We start from the raw sequence: 21,001 nt of genomic DNA, 5'->3' as shown, positions 1-21,001 counted from the left end.
GGTGGCAATGCAGGAGGTGCCACATGTTTCAAGTCAAACCAGTTCAATTCTGAAATAATCCACATATACATATACAGAGCTTCTGCTCTGGCAATCTCACACTACTTACCAGAGCTTACAAAACTTTTGCCAGACCCATCCTCGAATACAGCTCATCTGTTTGGAACCCATATCACATCTCAGACATTAACACCCTTCAAAATGTCCAAAGATACTTCACCAGAAGAGCCCTTCACTCCTCCACTCAAAATAGAATACCCTATGAGACTAGACTTTCAATCTTGGGCCTAGAAAGTTTAGAACTAAGACGCCTTAAACAAGATTTAAGTATTGCCCACAAGATCATATGCTGCAACGTCCTGCCTGTCGGTGACTACTTCAGCTTCAACCACAACAACATAAGAGCACACAACAGATTTAAACTTAATATTAACCGCTCCAAACTTGAGTGTAAAAAATATGACTTCAGTAACCGAGTTCTCGAAGCGTGGAACTCATTACTGGACTCCATAGTGTCATCCCCAAACCCCCAACACTTTACCCTTAGCTTATCTACGGTTGACCTATCCAGATTCCTAAGAGGTCAGTAAGGGGCGAGTACAAGTGCACTAGTGTGCCTTCTGTCCCCTGTCCTATTGCTCTCCTATATCTCCTATACCTTTCTTCTATTTCTATATCTCTTCTATTCTTTCATTGATATGTTCTATTACTATACCTTCTTTTCTATTATTTCTTAGATATATTTTACTATGAGTATCTCCTCTATAACCTTCATTATGTATTTTACTATGTGTATATAGATATATACCCACTAAAACCCTCATTATGTATTGGACAAAATAAATAAATAAATAAATAAATAAATAAATAAATAAATAAATAAAATGTAAAACCATCCTTTGGAGTATGAAACCAGCTGTTTCAAGCACACTCCAAATGTTTTTTTAAAACTTTTAATGTTGTTCTGCTCTTAAAACAGAAGATCTGGAGCACAACACCCATCCAACTGCTAGGATGGCTCTTTTCACATGTACAGTTGCTGTGTTGCACGCTAAAAGTGGCTTTCTGCTCAAAAACAGACTGTTGAATTAATTCAAAGAGTTCAACTCTAATCATTTTTCATGTGGTTAATTTAATAAGCAATAGGTGGCACTAGTGCCAAAAGTAACTATTCGTTTCACTTATTTACATTCAGTTAAACACTAATCCTGCCAGTTAATTCAACACTGAGAGTTTCTTAACCTATCTCTGTTTGTTAGAGCTTGAATTCCAATGGCCCAAACCTTCCTCAAATGGAGAAAGTATCACACTGATATAGGATTTAGGTAGGTGGAGCAAGGACATTGAAATTAACATCCTCTCTCAGTTAACCAGATCCTACCTTGTCTTAAGAAATACTGGCAGATGCTCAAACTTAAAGCATGGACTCTTCACACCCAAAATCCTGCTGCCCCTCCCCCCTTTCCTGGAAAAACAGCTTTAAAAATATGAAGACTTAACAAGAGGAGATAGAAAAAAGCAACAAATAATGCGTATGCTTACCTCTACTTCTTTCTCATTGGGAGAGCAACTGAAACGAGAGAAAACAGAAGAGAGAATATTGGTAGAGACACAAACCTGAAATATCCCTTTCTAAAGTCTTCGCAGATAAACTGCAATTCTCCAAATTCCTAATTTAACAACCATGCTGGTCAAAAGGTCTGGAGACCCAGCACCACCAACATCTCAAAGGCATTGGGGACCTCACATGATGGAACAAGGTCTACTTTAAGGGAATATTTGCACACCAGTTCTTATGCTGTCAGGCAGAGGACAAACCTCTGACCTTTCAATTGAAGTGACACAGAATGGCACATCAAGTAAATGTGGAGTTTTAGAGTAGAATTTTAAAAAAAGGATCCTTGTGGATTTTACTATCCTAATTGTTGTCTCTAGGGGGTGGTGATGATCTCCATTTCAAGGCCCATTGAGCTACTGCTGTCTGAAGACATTATTATTATTATTATTATTATTATTATTATTATTATTATTATTATTATTAATTAGATTTGTATGCCGCCCCTCTCCGCAGACTCGGGGCGGCTCACAACAATGATAAAAACAATATATAATGACAAATCTAATAATTAGAATCTAAAATAACAATGGTATATTTAAAAAATCTAAAAAGCAAGGAACCCCAATATATATATATATATATATATTAAAAAAAACATACATACAGTCATATCATGCTACATTGGCAGGGGGAGATGTCTCAGTTCCCCCATGCTTGACGACAGACGTGGGTTTTAAGGAGTTTACGAAAGGCAAGGAGGGTAGGGGCAGCTCTAATCTCTGGAGGGAGCTGATTCCAGAGGGTCGGAGCTGCCACAGAGAAGGCTCTTCCCCTAGGTCCCGCCAGACGACATTGTTTAGTCAACAGGACCCGGAGAAGGCCAACTCTGTGGGACCTAACCGGCCGCTGGGATTCGTGCGGCAGAAGGTGGTCTTGCAGATATCCTGGTCCGGTGCCGTGAAGGGCTTTATAGGTAATGACCAACACTTTGAATTGTGACCGGAAACTGATCGGCAACCAATGCAGACTGCGGAGTTTTGGAGTAACAGATATGTGGGCAGCATGACATCATGGAGTGCTCACCGTATTGGTACCTATTTATCTACTTGCATTTGCATGGTCTTAAACTGCTAGGTTGACAGGTGCTGGAGCGAGGGTGGGAGTTCACCCTGTCATGTGGCACTTGGGTCTCAAATCCTCAGTCGTGAGTCCTTGAGTGTCCACAAAAGATCTAAGTTTGGTCCACCTTAACTCCCATGGTTTTCTCTTGACTGTTAGTAGCTCAGATTCTTGTAGAGAACTTAAGCTTCCAATAAATCTTTATATTCATTTGAGCTGCCTGAATCTCTTGGTTTCCCCAGCACCTGGGGGTTACACTAATTTAACAACTGCAGTGGTTCCCTTAACAACTGTGGAAAGAAAGGCCGTGAAACGGGGCACACTCTGTTAACTCGCTTAAGGACATAAATGTTGGGCTCAATTGTCATCCTAAGTTGAGGACTACCTATATTTCCCACAAATATTCCAGGCAAAAGAGAGGCTTGGGCTACCAGAGGGGTAAGCTTGATATTCTCTGCATTCATAGAACTTGAACAGGGGAATGAGTAGGACGTCTCAAGGTGGCATCTAGAACAGCGCAAAAAAAAAATAATAGTCCAACCCGCAGGGAAAAAAACAGGCTAAAAATTGGGCACATTGTCGCCATCTTGACTTTCCTCCCCATAAAGTGTTCGGAAACTCCAGATCGTGCAGAATGCAGCTGCGAGAGCTATCATGGGCTTTCCTAAATATGCCCATGTTACTCCAACACTCCGCAGTCTGCACTGGTTGCCGATCGGTTTCCGGTCACAATTCAAAGTGTTGGTTATGACCTATAAAGCCCTTCATGGCATTGGACCAGACTATTTCTGAGACCGCCTTCTGCCGCACGAATCCCAGTGACCAGTTAGGTCCCACAGAGTTGGCCTTCTCCGGGTCCCGTCGACTAAACAATGTCATTTGGCAGGACCCAGGGGAAGAGCCTTCTCTGTGGCGGCCCCGACCCTATGGAACCAACTCCCCACTGATATCAGAGTTGCCCCCACCCTCCTTGCCTTTCGTAAGCTCTTAAAAACCCACCTCTGTCGTCAGGCATGGGGGAATTGAAATATTCCCTTCCCCGTGGCTTATAAAATTTATGTATAGTATGACTGTATGTATGACTGATCTCTTAAATTGGGGTTTTTAGAGTTTTTAATATTAGATTTATTTACGTTGTCTTTTTATTGTTGTTAGCCGCCCCGAGTCTGCGGAGAGGGGCGGCATACAAATCCAATAAATGAATGAATGAATGAATGAATGAATGAATAAATAACTCGAATGTATTTCTGAAACCAGATACTTACATATCCTGGTTCTTTTGACACAGGAGGCTTCTTGACAGATCCGGACATGAAGATGAATCACCTGCCAAAAAAGAGGAGTCGTAACCATGGAACAGGTTGTCTCAGGGGTTAAATCCAGCAGGTGCTGACAGGTTCTGGAGAACCGGTCGTGGAAATTTTGAGTAGTTAGAAGAACTAGCAAATACCACCTCTGGCTGGCCCCAGAGTGGGGTGGGAATAAGGATTTTGCAATATCGTTCCCCCTGGGAGTGGGGAGGGAATGGGGATTTTGCAGTATCCTTCCCCTGAGAGTGGGGAGGGAATGGAGATTTTCCCTAGGTTCCTGCTTGCCAAGAGTTTTATGTATCTGAAAAAAAAAGAGTAACAACAATACCAGTCTTGTTGCTGGAGGCATCTTCCATAGCTTCCTCTTTTGAAGCAACAGTTGCTTCCGGCAATGGTAAAGTAGAGAGGTGTGTTTTCCCCTCCAGTTCCAGTAGTGTAGAGTCTGTATCTATAAAGGCAGAAGACGAGGGGGAAAATTGCTAATATGATAGCCGTCTCAGATCCCTGGGGTGTAAAGATTTTCATACATTTGCACAGCGGAAAAGCCAGCCTTCTGTTAAACAGACATAACTTGATGGCTTTCAACCATATTTCTGAGTCTTTCTCTCTTTGTTCACCAGCAAAATTCTTTGGGGGGGAAGGAAGGAAAATGCTAGTTAGGGAAAAAAATACTTAGTTCTTTACAGATGTAGGAAAAGCCAGATCTGGATTCCCACTGTAATCTATGGAAGATCAGAAAAGTTTTTTTTATTCAACAATCATAGTCAATGTTTCTTTTTGACCAAAACACTGATCGTGAGTTATTATTCTGGGGTCATATATTTATTTCCTGCAGAAACCCACAAACTTTTAAAATATTCTTTGCTCCACTAACTACTCCTCTCTTTCAGGCACTCAGAATAGAGCTGGAAGAGACTTTGGAGGTCTTCTAGTCTAACCCCTTGCTCAAACAAGAAATCCTATACCATTTCAGACAGGTGGTTGTCCAGTCTTCTCTTAAAAACCTCCAGTGATGAAGCACCTACAACTTCTGAAGGCAAGCTGTTCCACTGGTTAATTGTTCTCACTTTTAGGAAGTTTCTCCTTAATTCCAGGTTGCTTATCTCCTTGATTAGTTTTCCATCCACTGTTTCTTCTCCTGCCTTCTGGTGCTTTGGAAAATAAATTAACTCCCCCTCTACTTTGTGGCAGCCCTTCAAATACTGGAATACTGCTATCATATCGCCCCCTAATCCTTCTCTTCTCTGTACTGGCCATATCCAATTCGTGCAACCATTCTTCATATATTTTTGTCTCCAGGCCTTTAATCAGTTACTATTCTTTACACTTTTTCCAAAGTCTCAGCATCTTTTTTGTAATGTGGGGACCAAAACTGAATGCAGTATTCCAGGTGTGGCCTTACCAAGGCTTTATAAAGCAGTACTAATACTTCACATGATTTTGATTCTATGCTTCTGTTCATACAACCAAGGACTATATCGTCTGGCGGGCCCCAGGGGAAGAGCCTTCTCTGTGGTGGCCCCGGCCCTCTGGAATCAACTCCCCCCGGAGATTAGAACTGCCCACACCCTCCTTGCCTTTCGTAAACTACTTAAGACCCACCTATACCGCCAGGCATGGGGGATTTGAGACATCTTCCCCCAGGCTCATTATTATTTATGTTTGGTATGTATGTGCTGTTTGGTTTTAATTATGATAGGGTTTTTAGTTATTTTTAATATTAGATTTGTGCCATTGTAATATTGTTTTTATCGTTGTTGTGAGCCGCCCCGAGTCTTCGGAGAGGGGCAGCATACAAATCTAATAAATTGAATTGAATTGAATATTAGCCCTTTTGGCAGCTGCAGCCCAGTGTTGGCTCATATTTAAGTGATCATCTACTAGGACTCCAACCTCCCTCCCACATTTACTGGTTTTAAGCCAGGTTTCGCCTAATCTTCAACGTACCTTGTGATTCTTTAATGCCCTCTGCGGCAGATATAGAAGTTTCTTCAGATGAAATTAGTTCACTAGGAAAAAAAAAGAGAGATGAGTGTGTTGTGGCCCACCAACTACCAGTGGAGCTGGCGGTATACTTGGATGATGAGAGGAACTTGGGCCAGCTCTGGAGTCTGGGAAAAGTTTTGACGCAGAGATACAGCCAGTGCTGTCTGACCTTTCCCAGCCACATGAAAGGCAGTAGGAAGAACAGCTGGAGCCTGTTCTAGATGCACGTATGCACAGAGAAGTTAGGAGAGGGGAACAAAGGAGGACAAAGAGTCGACTTAGGAAGCAAAACACATGTGGATGTTGAATAGCGCCTCCCTGGCTGGGGAATAAATAGAAGGAAAGGGGAGTTGTTGTCCTAGCAGACAACAGTTCGTATTTCTGAAGATTTTGCTCATTTCATTTTGTGCCACAGAGACTACTTGCCAGAACTTAATTTACAGCCTTCCAGTTGGGAGCTCATGGTCTTGCAATTTGCAATTATCGCAAGGAACCGATAAGGTCTGTTAATGCAGTTAACTCTTTGAAACTAGTGTCTGGACTTTTTGGCAATTAATTCACAATAAAGGGGGGGGGGGGTTGTGGCAAGGAATCTGTTTCTTACTTCTGCCTAAGTCTGGGTCAGAACAGAGTATACAATCCAATAGCAGAAAAGCAACCTGGATTATGAAATGGATAGATCTTCTCTCACCTGAATAAGGTGTCTGTTAATTCTCCAGCATCACTCTCCTTGAAAAAAAGATGAAACATCTTAATATTCACAGCCAAACTTAAAATATTGGAAGCATTTATTTTTATACATGTAAAAAGAAAGAGGGGACATTTCCTTGAAACTGCCTTGAGTTTCTGATTTGATGGCTTTATAAATTGCCAGGCGCAAATAACCAGGAACATTTGTTGAGTTCAAAGCACAGAAGAGTATATTATTTATTTATTTATTAGATTTGTATGCCGCCCCTCTCCGTAGACTCGCTATTATGACTAGCTATATTCAAGAATCTGGTCAGCTAACAGTCAAAATTAAATTGGTGCAAGATAAAGATCTATAGAATTCATGGAAGGCTGAACTTGGGTCTCTAGTGGCTGTGCGATGACACCAAACTAATGACATGTTTAATTCTACCTTCCAGCCCAGCCTGCTCATCTCCCAGAATAAATTCTATTAATAATATACACTATGAGAAGGGGGGAAACAGGGTCTGGAGGGTGCGCAGCTTCCGTATGCTCAGTCCTGACTATGAAGTTTCTGAAAGAAAGCACTTAGACTTATATACCTCTAAGCGGTTTACAGAGTCAACATATCGCCCACAACAATCTGGATCCTCATTTTACCCATCGGGGAAGGATGGCAGGCTGAGTCAACCTTGAGCCTGGTGAGATTTGAACTGGTGAACTACAGCCAGCAATCAGCAGAAACAGCTTGCAGTACTGCACTCTAACCACTGTGCCACCAAACCTCATATAGCGGTGGGAGGGGGGAAAACATCCCTTCCCCAAACAAAGCTGGGTGGTGGTGGGAAGCCTTCCATCCCCAAATGGAGTTGTGAGGAGGGAGGAAGCTTCCTTTCCCCAAATGAAGCTGTGAAGTGGGGGGGGGGAGCCTCCTTTCCCAAAATGGAGTTGGGGGGGGGAGCTTCTTTTCCCCAACAGAGCTAGGAGTGGGGAAGCCTTGTGTGCCCAAACAGAACTGGGCTGGAATCTCCAGAGATCTGGGAAGGCAGGAGCCGCAGAAAGTGAGAAGAAAGTATGTGCTTCTCTGACCTGAAAAATCAGCTGGCCGATGGGAGGCACATGCACAGGGGCAGCGGAGCTGAGCTGGTCAAACGGCTCGCATGCCTGCAGAGAGGGCTCTGACTGCCATCACGGTTCCAGTAAATTCTTTTCTTGGAAACAAGTAAATGGAACTAACCTTGGGAGAATCACCCTCCATCCTTATCCCGGAGATCAGGTCTGCATCCGTCTGATTACCAACCGACTGGTGATTACACCTGTTAGCAGAAAGCAAAATTTGCATACGGCTGCTAGACAGCTTTCCCTTCCCCTAAAGTGAAACGCTGGGGGTTATTTTTAATCTGCAGCTTTTACCCATGCGAAGAGTCCAACCCAGCTGCAAGACAAAACCAGCCCTAAGACCAAGTAGTGTGAGTAGCTGTCATTAGTTTCCTAACCCTTGTAACCGAGATGATAACGGCATTCAAAGAGATGAAATGGCAAAAAAAAGAAAGAAAAGCTTTTGGAAGTAAGAGCTTTCTTAATTACGAGAGAGAGAAAATAACCAGATGATGCCTCTCCTATAGTGGACAATGGTTTATTCAATGTCCTTTCATAACATTCTGCCCTCAATTCTTATCGTTGAACGAAACTATAACTTTAGTTGTCAAGGTTCCAAGTAAAATCCCCAATGAAAGATCCTCAAAGTTCCATTTTGTCAGAAATGTTATATTGGCAGATCTGGGAAAACCTGAATCTGAAAGCTTCTGGGTTTTCCCCACCCAGAAGAAAGTCCAAATCCCTGCCCCAGCACCCACATGTCCCTCACATGGTCCAAATCAATGCACTGTCCCAACTGGAGAGACCTTCCAGTCACACCCCTCAAGGTGCAGGGCAGAGTGGCCTTGACTCTAAGGGAAAGGAATGTTATTTTGACTACATATCTGCCCAGCTCCATGCAAACCCCCCTCCCAGTTTCCCATAGCACCAAATATGGCAGGCCTAAAGATCCAAGGCCCCCAAAATGGTTGCCAGACCCCACAGGAACCCTAACACACCCAAAAATAAAAATAAGTTGGATATCAACTGTTCAGATCAGAAGGCTGCTAAAAAATGTGACGGATGAAACATAGTAACTGTATGGGGATCACACCACCCAGAGGAACAGCGGAATAGAGTAGAGAGGAGAAGAGAAGAGGATACAGAGGAGGAATAGAATAGAATATGGAATGGAATAGGAATAGAAAATATGGAATAAAATAGAATAGGAATTGAGTAGAATAGAGTAAAGAATAGAATAGAAACATAGAAGACTGACGGCAGAAAAAGACCTCATGGTCCATCTAGTCTGCCCTTATACTATTTCCTGTATTTTATCTTACAATGGATATATGTTTATCCCAGGCATGTTTAAATTCAGTTACTGTGGATTTACCAACCATGTCTGCTGGAAGTTTGTTCCAAGGATCTACTACTCTTTCACTGAAATAATATTTTCTCACGTTGCTTTTGATCTTTCCCCCAACTAACTTCAGATTGTGTCCCCTTGTTCTTGTGTTCACTTTCCTATTAAAAACACTTCCCTCCTGGACCTTATTTAACCCTTTGACATATTTAAATGTTTCGATCATGTCCCCCCTTTTCCTTCTGTCCTCCAGACTATACAGATGGAGTTCATTAAGTCTTTAAGTTCATTAAGTTCATTAATAGAAAATAGAAAAGGAATAGAATAGAATAGAATAGAATTTTTTATTAGCCAAGTGCGATTGGACACACAAGGAATTTGTCTTGGTGCATATGTTCATAGTGTACATAAAAGAAAAGATACGTTCATCAAGGATCATAAGGTATAACATTTAAAGAAACTGGCAATGTAGGAGAAAGATTGAGAACTTAAAAAAATAAAATTGAGCTGCATGTAGCCTTTATCAACCTTGGAAGAGGCAACATTTTAAAAGTAGGGTCTCTGGTCTTACTTATATTCATCCAATATCACATCCGATGTGGTTCCATTTCTTAAGTGTTGTTTCCCAAATATCAACAATATTTCAGAATTTCCAACAGTCCTGGGCACAGAGTGTCTTCGAACCAGTTGCAGAGAATCAAGGGACAATGCTTCTGTTAAAGACACAGAGGAGGAGAGCGCAGCAGAATTATTAATGGGAGGAAGCCTATTGAGTTGGGATGTCAATGCAGATTCTCAATCATTCAGGTTATCTCAAACATGTTTTTTTCCCCCCTAAGAGGCATCTGGGACTTTCTTAGTGTTTTCTTTGAAAAAGTTTCTCTTCTCACCAAGAAGCTTCTTGAATGAGAAAAGTTAAAAAAAAAAAAACACCAAGAAAAATTATAGATGCCTTTGGGGTGGGGATAGGAGAAGACTTTTGGGACAATTGAATTGAGATATAGCAAAGTACAGTTTGATCTAACATGGCCAAGTTCAAATAGTTTTTGCAATCTGAGAGTTTTACATTCAAATGGCCATTCAAAAAACTGATTGCTCAGTAAAGATATTTCAGTAGGAAACATTTGAATGGCTGCTTAGCTGCAGTTAGCTGCAGTTTCAAAAAAGGATGCCTACTTTAATCTTCATCCACAGATGAAGGATAGTTATAGTTTATAAGATTTGTATGCCGCCCCTCTCCAGGGCGGACGGAGGGCTTGAAGGAGGACTCCCCTTGCAGGTGCAGGACTTTCCTTGAAAACAACGTTCCCTCGCTGTCTACCCTGATGCCTGACAAATGTTTCGCTATTTCCAATTGTTTCCTTTTTCTCTCTTCTTCCAGTTTGCTGTCATGTTTCCTTCTGTTATGTCCTATAGGGGCACTGTAAAAAGTTTTTTTGAAGGCATGAGATGCCTATATTTATCACATTACCCCACTAGAAAAAACAAACAAACAAACAAAATCCCAAACCATACTGAGTCTCCATGACACGGTTTGGTTAGTAGTTAACAAATGTGTTTTGGAAACTTGTGGGATAGATGCAAATGCTAATGAACAAAAGCATAAATACATACAATATGAATGAAAGAATATTAACTACAAAATAACAGCATTGGAAGGGACATTGGAGGTCTTCTAGTCCAACCCCCTGCTAAGGCAGGAAACCCTACAGTACTCCAGACAAATTGTTATCCAACATCTTCTTAAAAACTTCCAGTGTTGGCGCATTCACAACTTCTGGAGGCAAGCTCTTCCACTGATTAATTGTTCTAATTGTCAGGCAATTTCTCCTTAGTTCTAAGTTGCTTCTCTCCTTGTTTAGTCTCCACCCATTGCTTCTTGTCCTACGGCAGGTGCTTTGGAGAATAGATTGACTCCCTCTTTTTTGTGGCAGCCCCTGAGTTATTGGAACACTGCTATCATGTCTCCCCTAGTCTTTCTTTTCATTAAACCACACATAACCAATTCCAGCAACTGTTATTATATGTTATAGCCTCCAGTCCTTTATTGAAATATCTCCATTGAGGGCTGGTCTAAATCATTTAGAAATAGAAATAGAATAACACCTGTGGAAGGAATTTCAGAGGTCTTCTAGTCCAACCCCCTGCTTAGGCAAGAAACTCTACACCACTTCAGACAAATGGCTATCCAACCTCTTCATAAAAACTTACAGTGTTGGAACATTCATAATTTCTGGAGCAAGTTGTTCCATTGATTAATTGTTCTAACTACAACTTAATAATCATACTAAAAGGGGAATGGAAGAACCTGGATAATGATGTTACAAACAAAAGGATTCCCAAACTTTGTATATGTTGCTTCCGAGTCTTCCACCCTACCCCTTTCTTAAAACAAATAAAATGAAATTCAAAATTTGAAAAATAATGCATAGCAACATGCAAATCAGATATAGATTTCTTCTCCAGGGCTGTATGCTCCTCTTCTTAGCCAATCCATTTGCACCCAAGGTATATTTTAAGCTTACCTAGCAGTAAAATATCTTCTGTGGACCAGAACGTGCTCCAAGGCCAGGACAGCTGAGTTCCTAGTCTTTGAAAGCAACAGGTTTCCTATTTAAGGAAGAGGAATTGAAAGTAAGGAGATTGCCTTCTAGAAAGCAAAATGCAGTTTGACTAATTTACAGAAATGATCCCAGGCCTGCCAGAAAAGCTAGGTCTTAATGGCTTTCCAGAAGGCTGGTAGGGCAGGGATAGTGAGAATCTCCGGAGGCAGTTGGTTCAAAAGGGTCGGAGCTGCCACAGAGAAGGCTCTTCCCCGTGGCGCCACCAACCGATATTGTTTGGCAGATGGGACCTGGAGAAGGACAACTCTGTGGGCCATTACTGGCCGTAAGGAAGTGTGAATAGTTGACAGTTCCGTAAGTAGTCTGGTCCTAAGCCATGTAGGGCTTTAAAGGTGTCTGGAGACCAACTGGTAACCAATGCAGCTCATCGGGAGTTGGAGTTATTCAGGTGTACCTTGGTATCCCTACTATAGTTTGTGCAGCTGCATTTTGCACCAGCGTCTCCGAACGCTCTTCAAAGGTAGCCCCATGGAGAACACGTTTCAATACTCCAGGCGTGAGGTGACTATGAGTGACTATGTGAAGAGCCTCCTGGTCTAAGTAGGCCCGCAACTGGTGCACAAGACAGACCTGTGCAAAAATCCCCCTAGCCACAGCTGAGAGATGTTGCTCTAATCTCAGCTGCAGGTGTAGGAGGACACCCAAGTTGCGGACCCTTTCTGCGGGAGTTATTTCTTCCCCCCTCCTCCAGTATCAAAGACAGATGGATGGTATAGTCCTTAGGGGGCAAAACCCACAGTCTTGTGGGGGTTGAGCTTGATCCTGTTGACTCCCATCCAGACTCTTACGGTTTCCAGGCACCGGCACATCACATCCACCACTTCGCAGAATTTGCTCTTGTATTGTTGTATAAATTAATTTAAAAAGGAACACTATGTACTGCTGGGTGCCAGCTTGGCTGGTTTCAGAAAAGGGACCAATTCATGGAAGTCACAGGGGTCAATGTCTATTAGATGAACTCTGATGGGCATCTGCTAAGAGATTAGTGGGCTTCCACGTGCAGTGTGTTGGCTGCAGCGAGAACAGATCACTTGACTAGAAGGACCAGGGCACCCTAGGTTCTGCTATTATGCTCTTATCAAAGCAGGTAAAACAATGTTATCAAAGCATGTTTGTCATGATAACATGGGGCAGGGATGGCAAATCCAGAAATAGCAATAATGTTTAGACTTATACATCGCTTCATAGTGTGTTACAGCCCCCTCTAAGCAGTTTAAAAAGTCAGCCTCTTGACCCCAAAAATCTGGGTCCACATTTTACTAACCTTGGAAGGCTGAGTCAATCTTGAGCCAGGATCGAACTCCTGGATAGATAGATAGATATATAGATAGATAGATAGATAGATAGATAGATAGATAGATAGATAGATAGATAGATAGATAGATAGATAGATAGAGATAGATAGATAGATAGATAGATAGATAGATAGATAGAGATAGCTAGCTAGCTAGCTAGCTAGCTAGCTAGATAGCTAGCTAGATAGATAGCTAGATAGATAGATAGAGATAGATAGCTAGATAGCTAGATAGCTAGATAGCTAGATAGCTAGATAGCTAGATAGATAGATAGATAGATAGATAGATAGATAGATAGATAGATAGATAGATAGATAGATAGGATAGATAGCCTGCAGTACTGCATTCTAACCACTGTGCCACCAAGGCCCATACAAATGCTCATAAAGAGAAAATTTGTTGATATTATTTTTCATCTCATGTCAACTGATAGTATTTAAAAATTAAAGAGTTTAGTCAGGATTAAGGTGCTTTGATACATGAGATTTGTCACAACGTACAATTAAACAAGATATAGCATAATCTGGAATCTGTCTGAACTCCAGTTCTGGCTAATTGCAGGGGGTGGGAATCAACACCTCCTATGAAAGTAATCTCTATTTAGGATCAAAAGTGCCAACCAATGTTTTGTTCATGTCTTTGGAGATTCTCAATTGTGCAGGTCAGGGTCCTTTTCCAAAAAAGACAACTGGACTTTGTGGTTTTTTTTGTTTGTTTGTTTGAAAATGTTCTGTTTCTCATCCAAGAATGAGTTGCCTTTTGGAAAAGCACCTTTGGGACAAGACCTTGTTCATTGACAGGGACATTCCGTACTTTTACCATCTCGGCCCAAGATCAACTTTAGAAGCAAGAATGTTATGGATGATCAGTTCCTCTTGAACTTCTATTCCAACCTACATTTCCAAAAGTTGTCTGCGCTTACCTTCTCTTCTGTCCTTATCTCTTCATTGACGCTTGATGAAGGACGGTCATCACACTCAAACATACACTTCTATTGTAACAGAAAGCATGCTGGTTAGGATAGGATAGGATAGGATAGGATAGAATTCTTTATTGGCCAAGTGTGATTGGACACACAAGGAATAAAGAAAAGATACATTTGCAAGAATCATGATGTACAACACTTAATGATTGTCATAGGGTACAAATAAGCAATCAGGAAACAATATGAATATAAATCGCAAGGATACAAGCAGCAAGTTACAGTCATACAATCATAAGATAAAATACGAAGATAAAATACAGGAAATAGCATAAGGGCAGACTCGATGAACTATGAGGTCTTTTTCTGCTGTCAATCTTCTATGTTTCTATGTAAGTGGGAGGAGATTGATGATAGGAATGATGAGGAGACTAATAGTAATAGTAATGCAGCCTTAGTGAATATTTTGACAGTGTTGAGGGAATTATTTGTTTAGCAGAGTGATGGTGTTTGGGGAAAAACTGTTCTTGTCTCTAGTTGTCTTGGTGTGCAGTGCCCTATAGCAGTGTTTCCCAACCTTGGCAACTTGAAGATATCTGGACTTCAACTGGCTGGGGAATTCTGGGAGTTGAAGTCCAAATATCTTCAAGTTGCCAAGGTTGGGAAACACTGCTCTATAGCATTGTTGAAACACTTTATGTGCAGCATGCGACAGGGTCAGTAAATATGCTGGAAGAAAGGTCAGTGTACCAAGAAAACTACCATAGCTATATTTTGGAAGCATGATTGCTATCCAAGAGGACAAGTGTTAAATGCTTGAAGCAAAGAAGAAATTGTTTGGTTCCTGCAGAGGTAGTATAGAAACATATTTTTCATGAACCAAAAAGGTTGAATACATGTTTTGCTTGCTGTAGGCTTTAATATGCAGCCTGCCTTTCAGTTTTAGGTCTGGGAAAATCCCTGCTTGATGTTTTCAATCAGCACAGAGGATGCTGTTCTAAGGTTTGATCATCTAGATTTGATCATCCCGGTTGTTGTTTGGTGCAGTAGAGATTAGGAACCAAACAAAATTATCCTTCAAGGATAATTGCTTGCTAGCCAGTAGCCATTAAACCAGTTAGCCCCAAAATCCGAGACCTTCTTCTGACAGTGTCTGAGACAACCCCCCAAATAAATTGACACAGTCCCAATTTGGCTAATGACAGCCTGACAATTATCAGCAGGCCCAGTTTTAAAGGAAAAGTATTCAGGATAAAGATATTATAATGCCCATGCTTCACTGCATCACACAAGTAGTATCCAAGCTCGTTATTACATTTAGCTGTGAGGACTTGTGGTACTCTTTTCCCCACAACAGGGGTCAGCAAACTGTGGCTCTGAAGTCACATGTGGCTCTTTCATCCTTTTGTTGTGGCTCCCTGTCACTGTTTGACTCCACAATTGATAGGGCTTTTGGTTAGAACAGGTAGAGGAAAAAGGATGCCACACTAGGAGAAGACTCTATGGTGGGGAAACCAGACTTCCAGTCTGCTCCAGAACTGAATGGGAGGCTTCCAGTTAGGACCTTTGGGGCTCTTTGAGTGTTTAAGGTTGCCGACCCCTGCCCTACAACAACAACAACCCTGTGAAGTGGGTTGAACTGAGAATGAATGATGCCTCTTCCAGGCACTTCCTTCATTATACTTGCATCTTTTATTTTTATTCTCTTTTATTGATTTTACTGCAATGCTTTTGATTGTCAGGAGCTGCCACGACTCTGGGAATTCAGCAAAATGCAAGTTTAATAAATTATTATTAGACAACGACAGAATGCAGAGAAACCTGGACATTAGAGCCAGCTTGGTCCGCAGTGGTTCTCAACCTTACTAATGCTGCGGCCCCTTAATACAGTTCCTCATGTTGTGGTGACCCCCAACAATAAGTCCAGCACCAATTCTCCCAAAAGAGCTTTAAGCTTACTGGCAGGAAGGTCAGAAGAACACCCCCACTGTAAACGCCTGATTAGTCGGATTGTAAAAATATGTTCCAAGGTGCCAGAATAGAAGCTTTAGTTTCTAACACGATGGGAAATTTGTCTTTTCCCATGTGAAACGGTCATTCAACACCCAAAGGGGTCCTGACCCCCAGGTTGAGAACCACTGGTCTAGGGGTTAAGGCACCAGGTCAGAGTCTGGGAGACTGTTGAGTTTTAGTCCTGCCTTAGGCATAGAGGGCAGCTAGGTGACTTTGGACCAATCACCAGGGCACTGTGAGTTCTAGTCTGAGTCCCGAGTCTGAGCTGCCCCGAGTCTTCGGAGAGGGGCGGCATACAAATCTAATAAATTATTATTATTATTATTAGTCCTGTTTTAGCCATGAACGCCACCTGGAAGACTTTGGGCCAGTCACTCTCTCAGCCCAACTCCCCTCACAGAGTTATTGTTGTGGGGGGAAATAGGAGTAGAAAGAATGTCATGTATGATCATCAGCTTATTTGTAAAAGTAATAATGGCAGGGTACAATAAATGAATAAAAATGCTTAGAGAGACATAGGTATCTACATGTTGCTAGCCTTCAATACCTCCATGCAGCCAACAATTAGGGATGATGGAAGTTCACCAGTTCTCGAGGCTTGCTTTAATTAATTAATTAAACTTCTGGCTTAGTGATCCAATGAATTATTAAATGATGAGCTTTAGCTTATTAGGTGGGAAATATATTTACCAGTCCAAGTCTTGTTATATTACAAATTTACGTAGTTTGCAATCCAATGGAGGCTTTACAGCTTCCTCTAAAGAAGCTTATCCATCTTGGGAGTTTGTGTTGGAACACGACCTTCACAATTCCCAGCTTGTGCAGCTAGGAAGCATGGGAGCAGTAGTCCAACGTGTGCCTCAAGCCTTGCTAGGCCATTCAGTGCAATTTAGGTTTTGTCACTGGAGGATGCTGGGAAATCTGGGCATCTCAGTTCTAACTTGTAACTAAAATAAAGAGTTAAATGAACTGTTAAATAAACAAATAAATAGAAAGCCCTACCTGACAAAGCACACCATAGAGCAGTCTTCTTAGATACTTCTCCTTGAGTGACTCCACAGCAGCTACAAAACAAGGCATTAGACAACAGCTGATGAGTGTATGTAAACGAAAGCTTTCCCAGTCTCATCTAACAAAAATATATTCAATAAACAAGTATAAGGAAGCCTCCGTCTAATAGAGATAGTAATCAACATATGACCATAATTAAACCCAAAATATATGCTGCCAAGTGAGAAATTTATTAAATGTGTTCAGCCCCAGTTTACAACTTTTCTTGCCACTTTTTAAATTTTTTAAATTGATTTTTCTATGAAATACATTTCTTAGTGCTTAATAAACATTATGTTGTCTGGGTATTTTGTTTGCTTAATCTCCACCCCTTTTTTCCCCAACCATTGGTAAAATAAATTCCATGTTTGATAATATTCTACATCTTCTTTCTGTTTAATTTTCAATGTCCATCTATCCATTTCTGCACAGTCGACCAAGTATCTTTCCTGACTCTCTCTTTATCCAGCGGTATATCTTCATTTTTCCAGTATTGTGTGAATATAATCCTCGCTGCTGCTAAGTCATGCAATATTAAATACATACTTTTTCTTATCATTTTTTTTTCTGATATTATACCTAATAAAAACAGTTCAGGTTTAAAATCGACACATTTCCCTGTCATATTTTCTTGTGCATCTTTGCCCATTTTTCATTTCTTTTTTGCTTTGGCACAAGTCCACCACATATGATAAAATGTGCTTGCCACCTTTCTTAAGCAAATCACTGTAGTTGTTAAATTAGTAACCCGGTTATTAGGTGAATCCGAATTCCCCATGGACTTGGCTTGTCAGAAGGCAGGGATGGATTCCTTCAGGTTTGGACATCATCGCCCGAACCAGTTGGGTGAATCTGGTTCCATCAGTGCCAATCCGTGGGCACCATATTTTGGGGGTGGAATTTTTGATGAATTTTTCCGTGTTTGGGTGGCTTCTACTCTTCCGCTGCTTGAAAAAGAGCCCTCCCACCTGCCTGACCTTTATTTCTTAGCCCGAAGCACAGCTGATCAGATCCTCAGCTGAGTTCCGAGCTGATTCCTGCTACTGAGCATGCGCAGAAGCCAAATTGCACAAGGGAACATGCCCGTGCGCGCGATCGGTGAAACGTCGCGATGCAAACCAGTGGCGAAGGTAAGTGCAACCCACCCCTGTCAGGTGGGACAGTGCAACCATTGTAAATGTGAATCAGTTGTCAAGCATCCAAATGTAAATAATGTGAGCAAGGAGATGCTGCAACAGTCATAAGTACGGAAAACCATCATAAGTCACTTTTTTTTTCAATGCCACTGCAATTCTGAATGATCATTAAAAGAATGGTTATAAGTCGAGGACTACCTACATACCACTACACTTGCTCTAAACTCTGTCGATCAATAGCCATTGACAGACCTACTGCAAGGCCCCCGTTTCCACAGGCAAAGTTTTGCTAATTATAGTTTTTGAGGAACAATAAGAAAGAGAAGTTGCCTTCACACCTTTCTTGTTTTGGAGCCAAGTTCTGGACCACACCAGGAACCTGAAACCATGTGGCAACCTCTGCTCTTACACAAGTATGAGTCATCTCTAGAAATCACAGAGCTAGATGGGACCATATCAACCCTCTAGCCTTCCATTGAGGACCTGTATACTGCATAACTCAAAAAGAAGGCCGTGAAAATATTTAATGACCCCTCGCATCCTGGACATAAACTGTTTCAACTCCTACTCTCACAACGTTGCTACAGAGCACTGCACACCAAGACAACTAGACACAAGAACAGTTTTTTCTCGAATGTTAAACAATTCTGCTAAACAAATAATTCCCTCAACACTGTCAAACTATTTACCAAGTCTGCACTACTATTATTATTAGTGTTCTCATTGCTGCTATCACCCATGTGGTCATTGGGGGCTACTTGTAGAGTGATGCCAGAGGAAGCTAAAGCCTTTGAGACCAACCATTAGGTCTTTCTCCTTCTCCAACTCTTTGCTCTCCAATCTAAAATAATAGCAATAGCAGTTACGACTTACATACTGCTTCACAGGGCCTTACAGCCCTCTCTAGGTGGTTAACCTAGTCAGAATCTTGCTCCCAACAATTTTAGGTCCTCATTTTACCAATCTTGGAAGGCTGAGTCAACCTTGAGCCCAGTGAGATTTGAACTGCCAAACTGCAGTCAGTCAGCAGAGGTAGCCTGTATTACTGCACACTAACCACTACACCACGGTGACTCATACTGCTAGTCTTCAATGTTAGGGCACGTTGAGACTAGAATTTCATGCTTGAGGCCAGAGTTTTTGTGGCTTAAGCAAGACTGCTGTCAAGTAATTCATGCCCAATTTTAAAATCCGCCTTGCCGTGATATTAAGCGAATCACAGCAGCAATTCACCCAGCTTTTAGTGAACTCAGATTCCTCCATCGACTTCGCTAGTCAGAAGCCGGCTGGGAAGGTCACCGATGGGGATCACATCCCCCCAGGATGTTTGGATTGTTGTAAATACATGCCAGTTGCCAACTGCTTAAATTTTGATCATATGAATGCGGGAGGGTGGCGTAATGGGTCACAAGTGTGAGAACCAGTCGTGAGTCACTTTGTTCAGTGCTGCTGTCATTTTGAACAGTTGCAAAACAAAGGGCTAGCTATCATGGCAGAATCTCCAACCAATGATTTTTGGCAAATGGCTGACAAATAGATAAAGAAGAACAGAGTTGGAAGGGACCTTGTAGATCATCTAGTCCAACCCCGTGCCCAATTTCTGACAAATAGAAGTCCAATATCTTCTTGAAGGCCTCCAGTGATGAAACTCCCAAAACTTCTGAAGGCAAAGCTGTTCCATTGTTCTCAGTGTCAGAAATTTTCTCTCTCCGGGTTGAATTTCTCCTTGATCAGTTTCCATCCACTATTCCTTGTCTGGACTTCAGGTGGTTTGGAGAATAGCTTGATTCTCTCCTCTCTGTGGCATCCCCTTAAATATTGCAAGATTGTTATTGTGTCTCCCCTGGTCCTTCTCTTCACTAGAGTAGCCATGCCCAGTTCCTGCAACCATTCTTCACATGTTTTAGCCTCCAGTCCCCTAATCATCCTGGTTGATCTTCTCTGCACTTTTTTTAGAGTCTCAATATCTTTTTTATAGTGTTGTGACCAAAATTGGATGCAGTATTCTAGATATGGTCTTACTAAGGCTTCATAACCCCCAAGACGAATCTAGAGTCCAACCTAAAAGGACAGAAGAACCAAAGAGTTGAGAGATACTTACTACTTTGTTCCTTAACTTGACATTCCAGTTGTTGGCAAGTCCGTGTTAAGTCTGTATTTCTACCATGGAGACTTCCTTGCTCGGCAACGCTTTCTTCTAGCTTCTTCTGTAAAGACCCTACTTCCTTGTGGGCAGCGTGAAAGTCACTCTCGCGATCCTTAACCTTAAAGAAAGCAGCAACAGCAGGTCAACACAGGTTTTCGGCATCAAATGCTGCAAGGCGCGCTCTGCTTCAAAACCCCTATGGACAGCTTCAAAAAAGAGACCAAAAATATATTTTTTCTCTTTCCGGAAGCCATGAACTCTCTGTGCTTCTGCATTTTTGAGGGACAGGTTCTGCTTGCTGGTGTGCACCAAAGCGTTGTTTTCCTGTGCAGAGCACAAGAAGTTATCACCCGCCTTTCCCCCCCCCTCCCACAGCTTAGCTTTGACTTCTTCCGCAATCACATTTCTGCAAGTTCCAGATGAGCACACCAGTTCTGCTTTTGTTAAACCAAGCGGCCTGTAGCTGGCTATCATAAAACTCTTTCTCCCCAATATTTTACAGAAGGAAACTGAGCCGCCCCCCCCCCCCCAATGGGGAAAGCAGTCTGGACAGACTAAAAGAAATAATGCAAGCAGTCACAAGCCAGGATTGCACATTAAGACTTCATAAAGAGAAGAGAAGGAAAAACCTCTGTAGCTTACAAGTTCTTGACTTATGACCACGATTACAGTACATACACCAAATAACAGAGTTGTTAATCCTGGAATGCACTACCTGACTATGTGG

The 21,001-nt window shown here is 41.8% G+C and overlaps 1 protein-coding gene across 4 annotated transcripts in view; it reads right to left on the bottom strand.

Annotated features, from left to right (window-relative positions):
- The window catches only part of IRAG2 (inositol 1,4,5-triphosphate receptor associated 2), a 67,483-nt gene that overhangs the window by 14,364 nt on the left and 32,118 nt on the right, over window positions 1-21,001 (bottom strand). For all 4 annotated transcript variants that reach the window (XM_070754368.1, XM_070754369.1, XM_070754367.1 and 1 more), the window contains 11 exons: window positions 20,230-20,392; window positions 16,945-17,006; window positions 13,930-13,998; window positions 11,614-11,698; window positions 9,660-9,801; window positions 7,883-7,961; window positions 6,665-6,702; window positions 5,935-5,996; window positions 4,316-4,435; window positions 3,943-4,003; window positions 1,543-1,570 (listed from right to left, as the gene is read on the bottom strand). In XM_070754368.1, the coding sequence (XP_070610469.1) occupies window positions 1,543-1,570; window positions 3,943-4,003; window positions 4,316-4,435; window positions 5,935-5,996; window positions 6,665-6,702; window positions 7,883-7,961; window positions 9,660-9,801; window positions 11,614-11,698; window positions 13,930-13,998; window positions 16,945-17,006; window positions 20,230-20,392 (909 nt within the window). The remainder of the gene's footprint in view (window positions 1-1,542; window positions 1,571-3,942; window positions 4,004-4,315; window positions 4,436-5,934; window positions 5,997-6,664; window positions 6,703-7,882; window positions 7,962-9,659; window positions 9,802-11,613; window positions 11,699-13,929; window positions 13,999-16,944; window positions 17,007-20,229; window positions 20,393-21,001) is intronic.

This window comes from Erythrolamprus reginae, chromosome 6 (genome assembly GCF_031021105.1).
Source record: "Erythrolamprus reginae isolate rEryReg1 chromosome 6, rEryReg1.hap1, whole genome shotgun sequence".
Taxonomy (NCBI): domain Eukaryota; kingdom Metazoa; phylum Chordata; class Lepidosauria; order Squamata; family Dipsadidae; genus Erythrolamprus; species Erythrolamprus reginae.
This window is presented reverse-complemented; position numbering and strand designations above follow the sequence as displayed.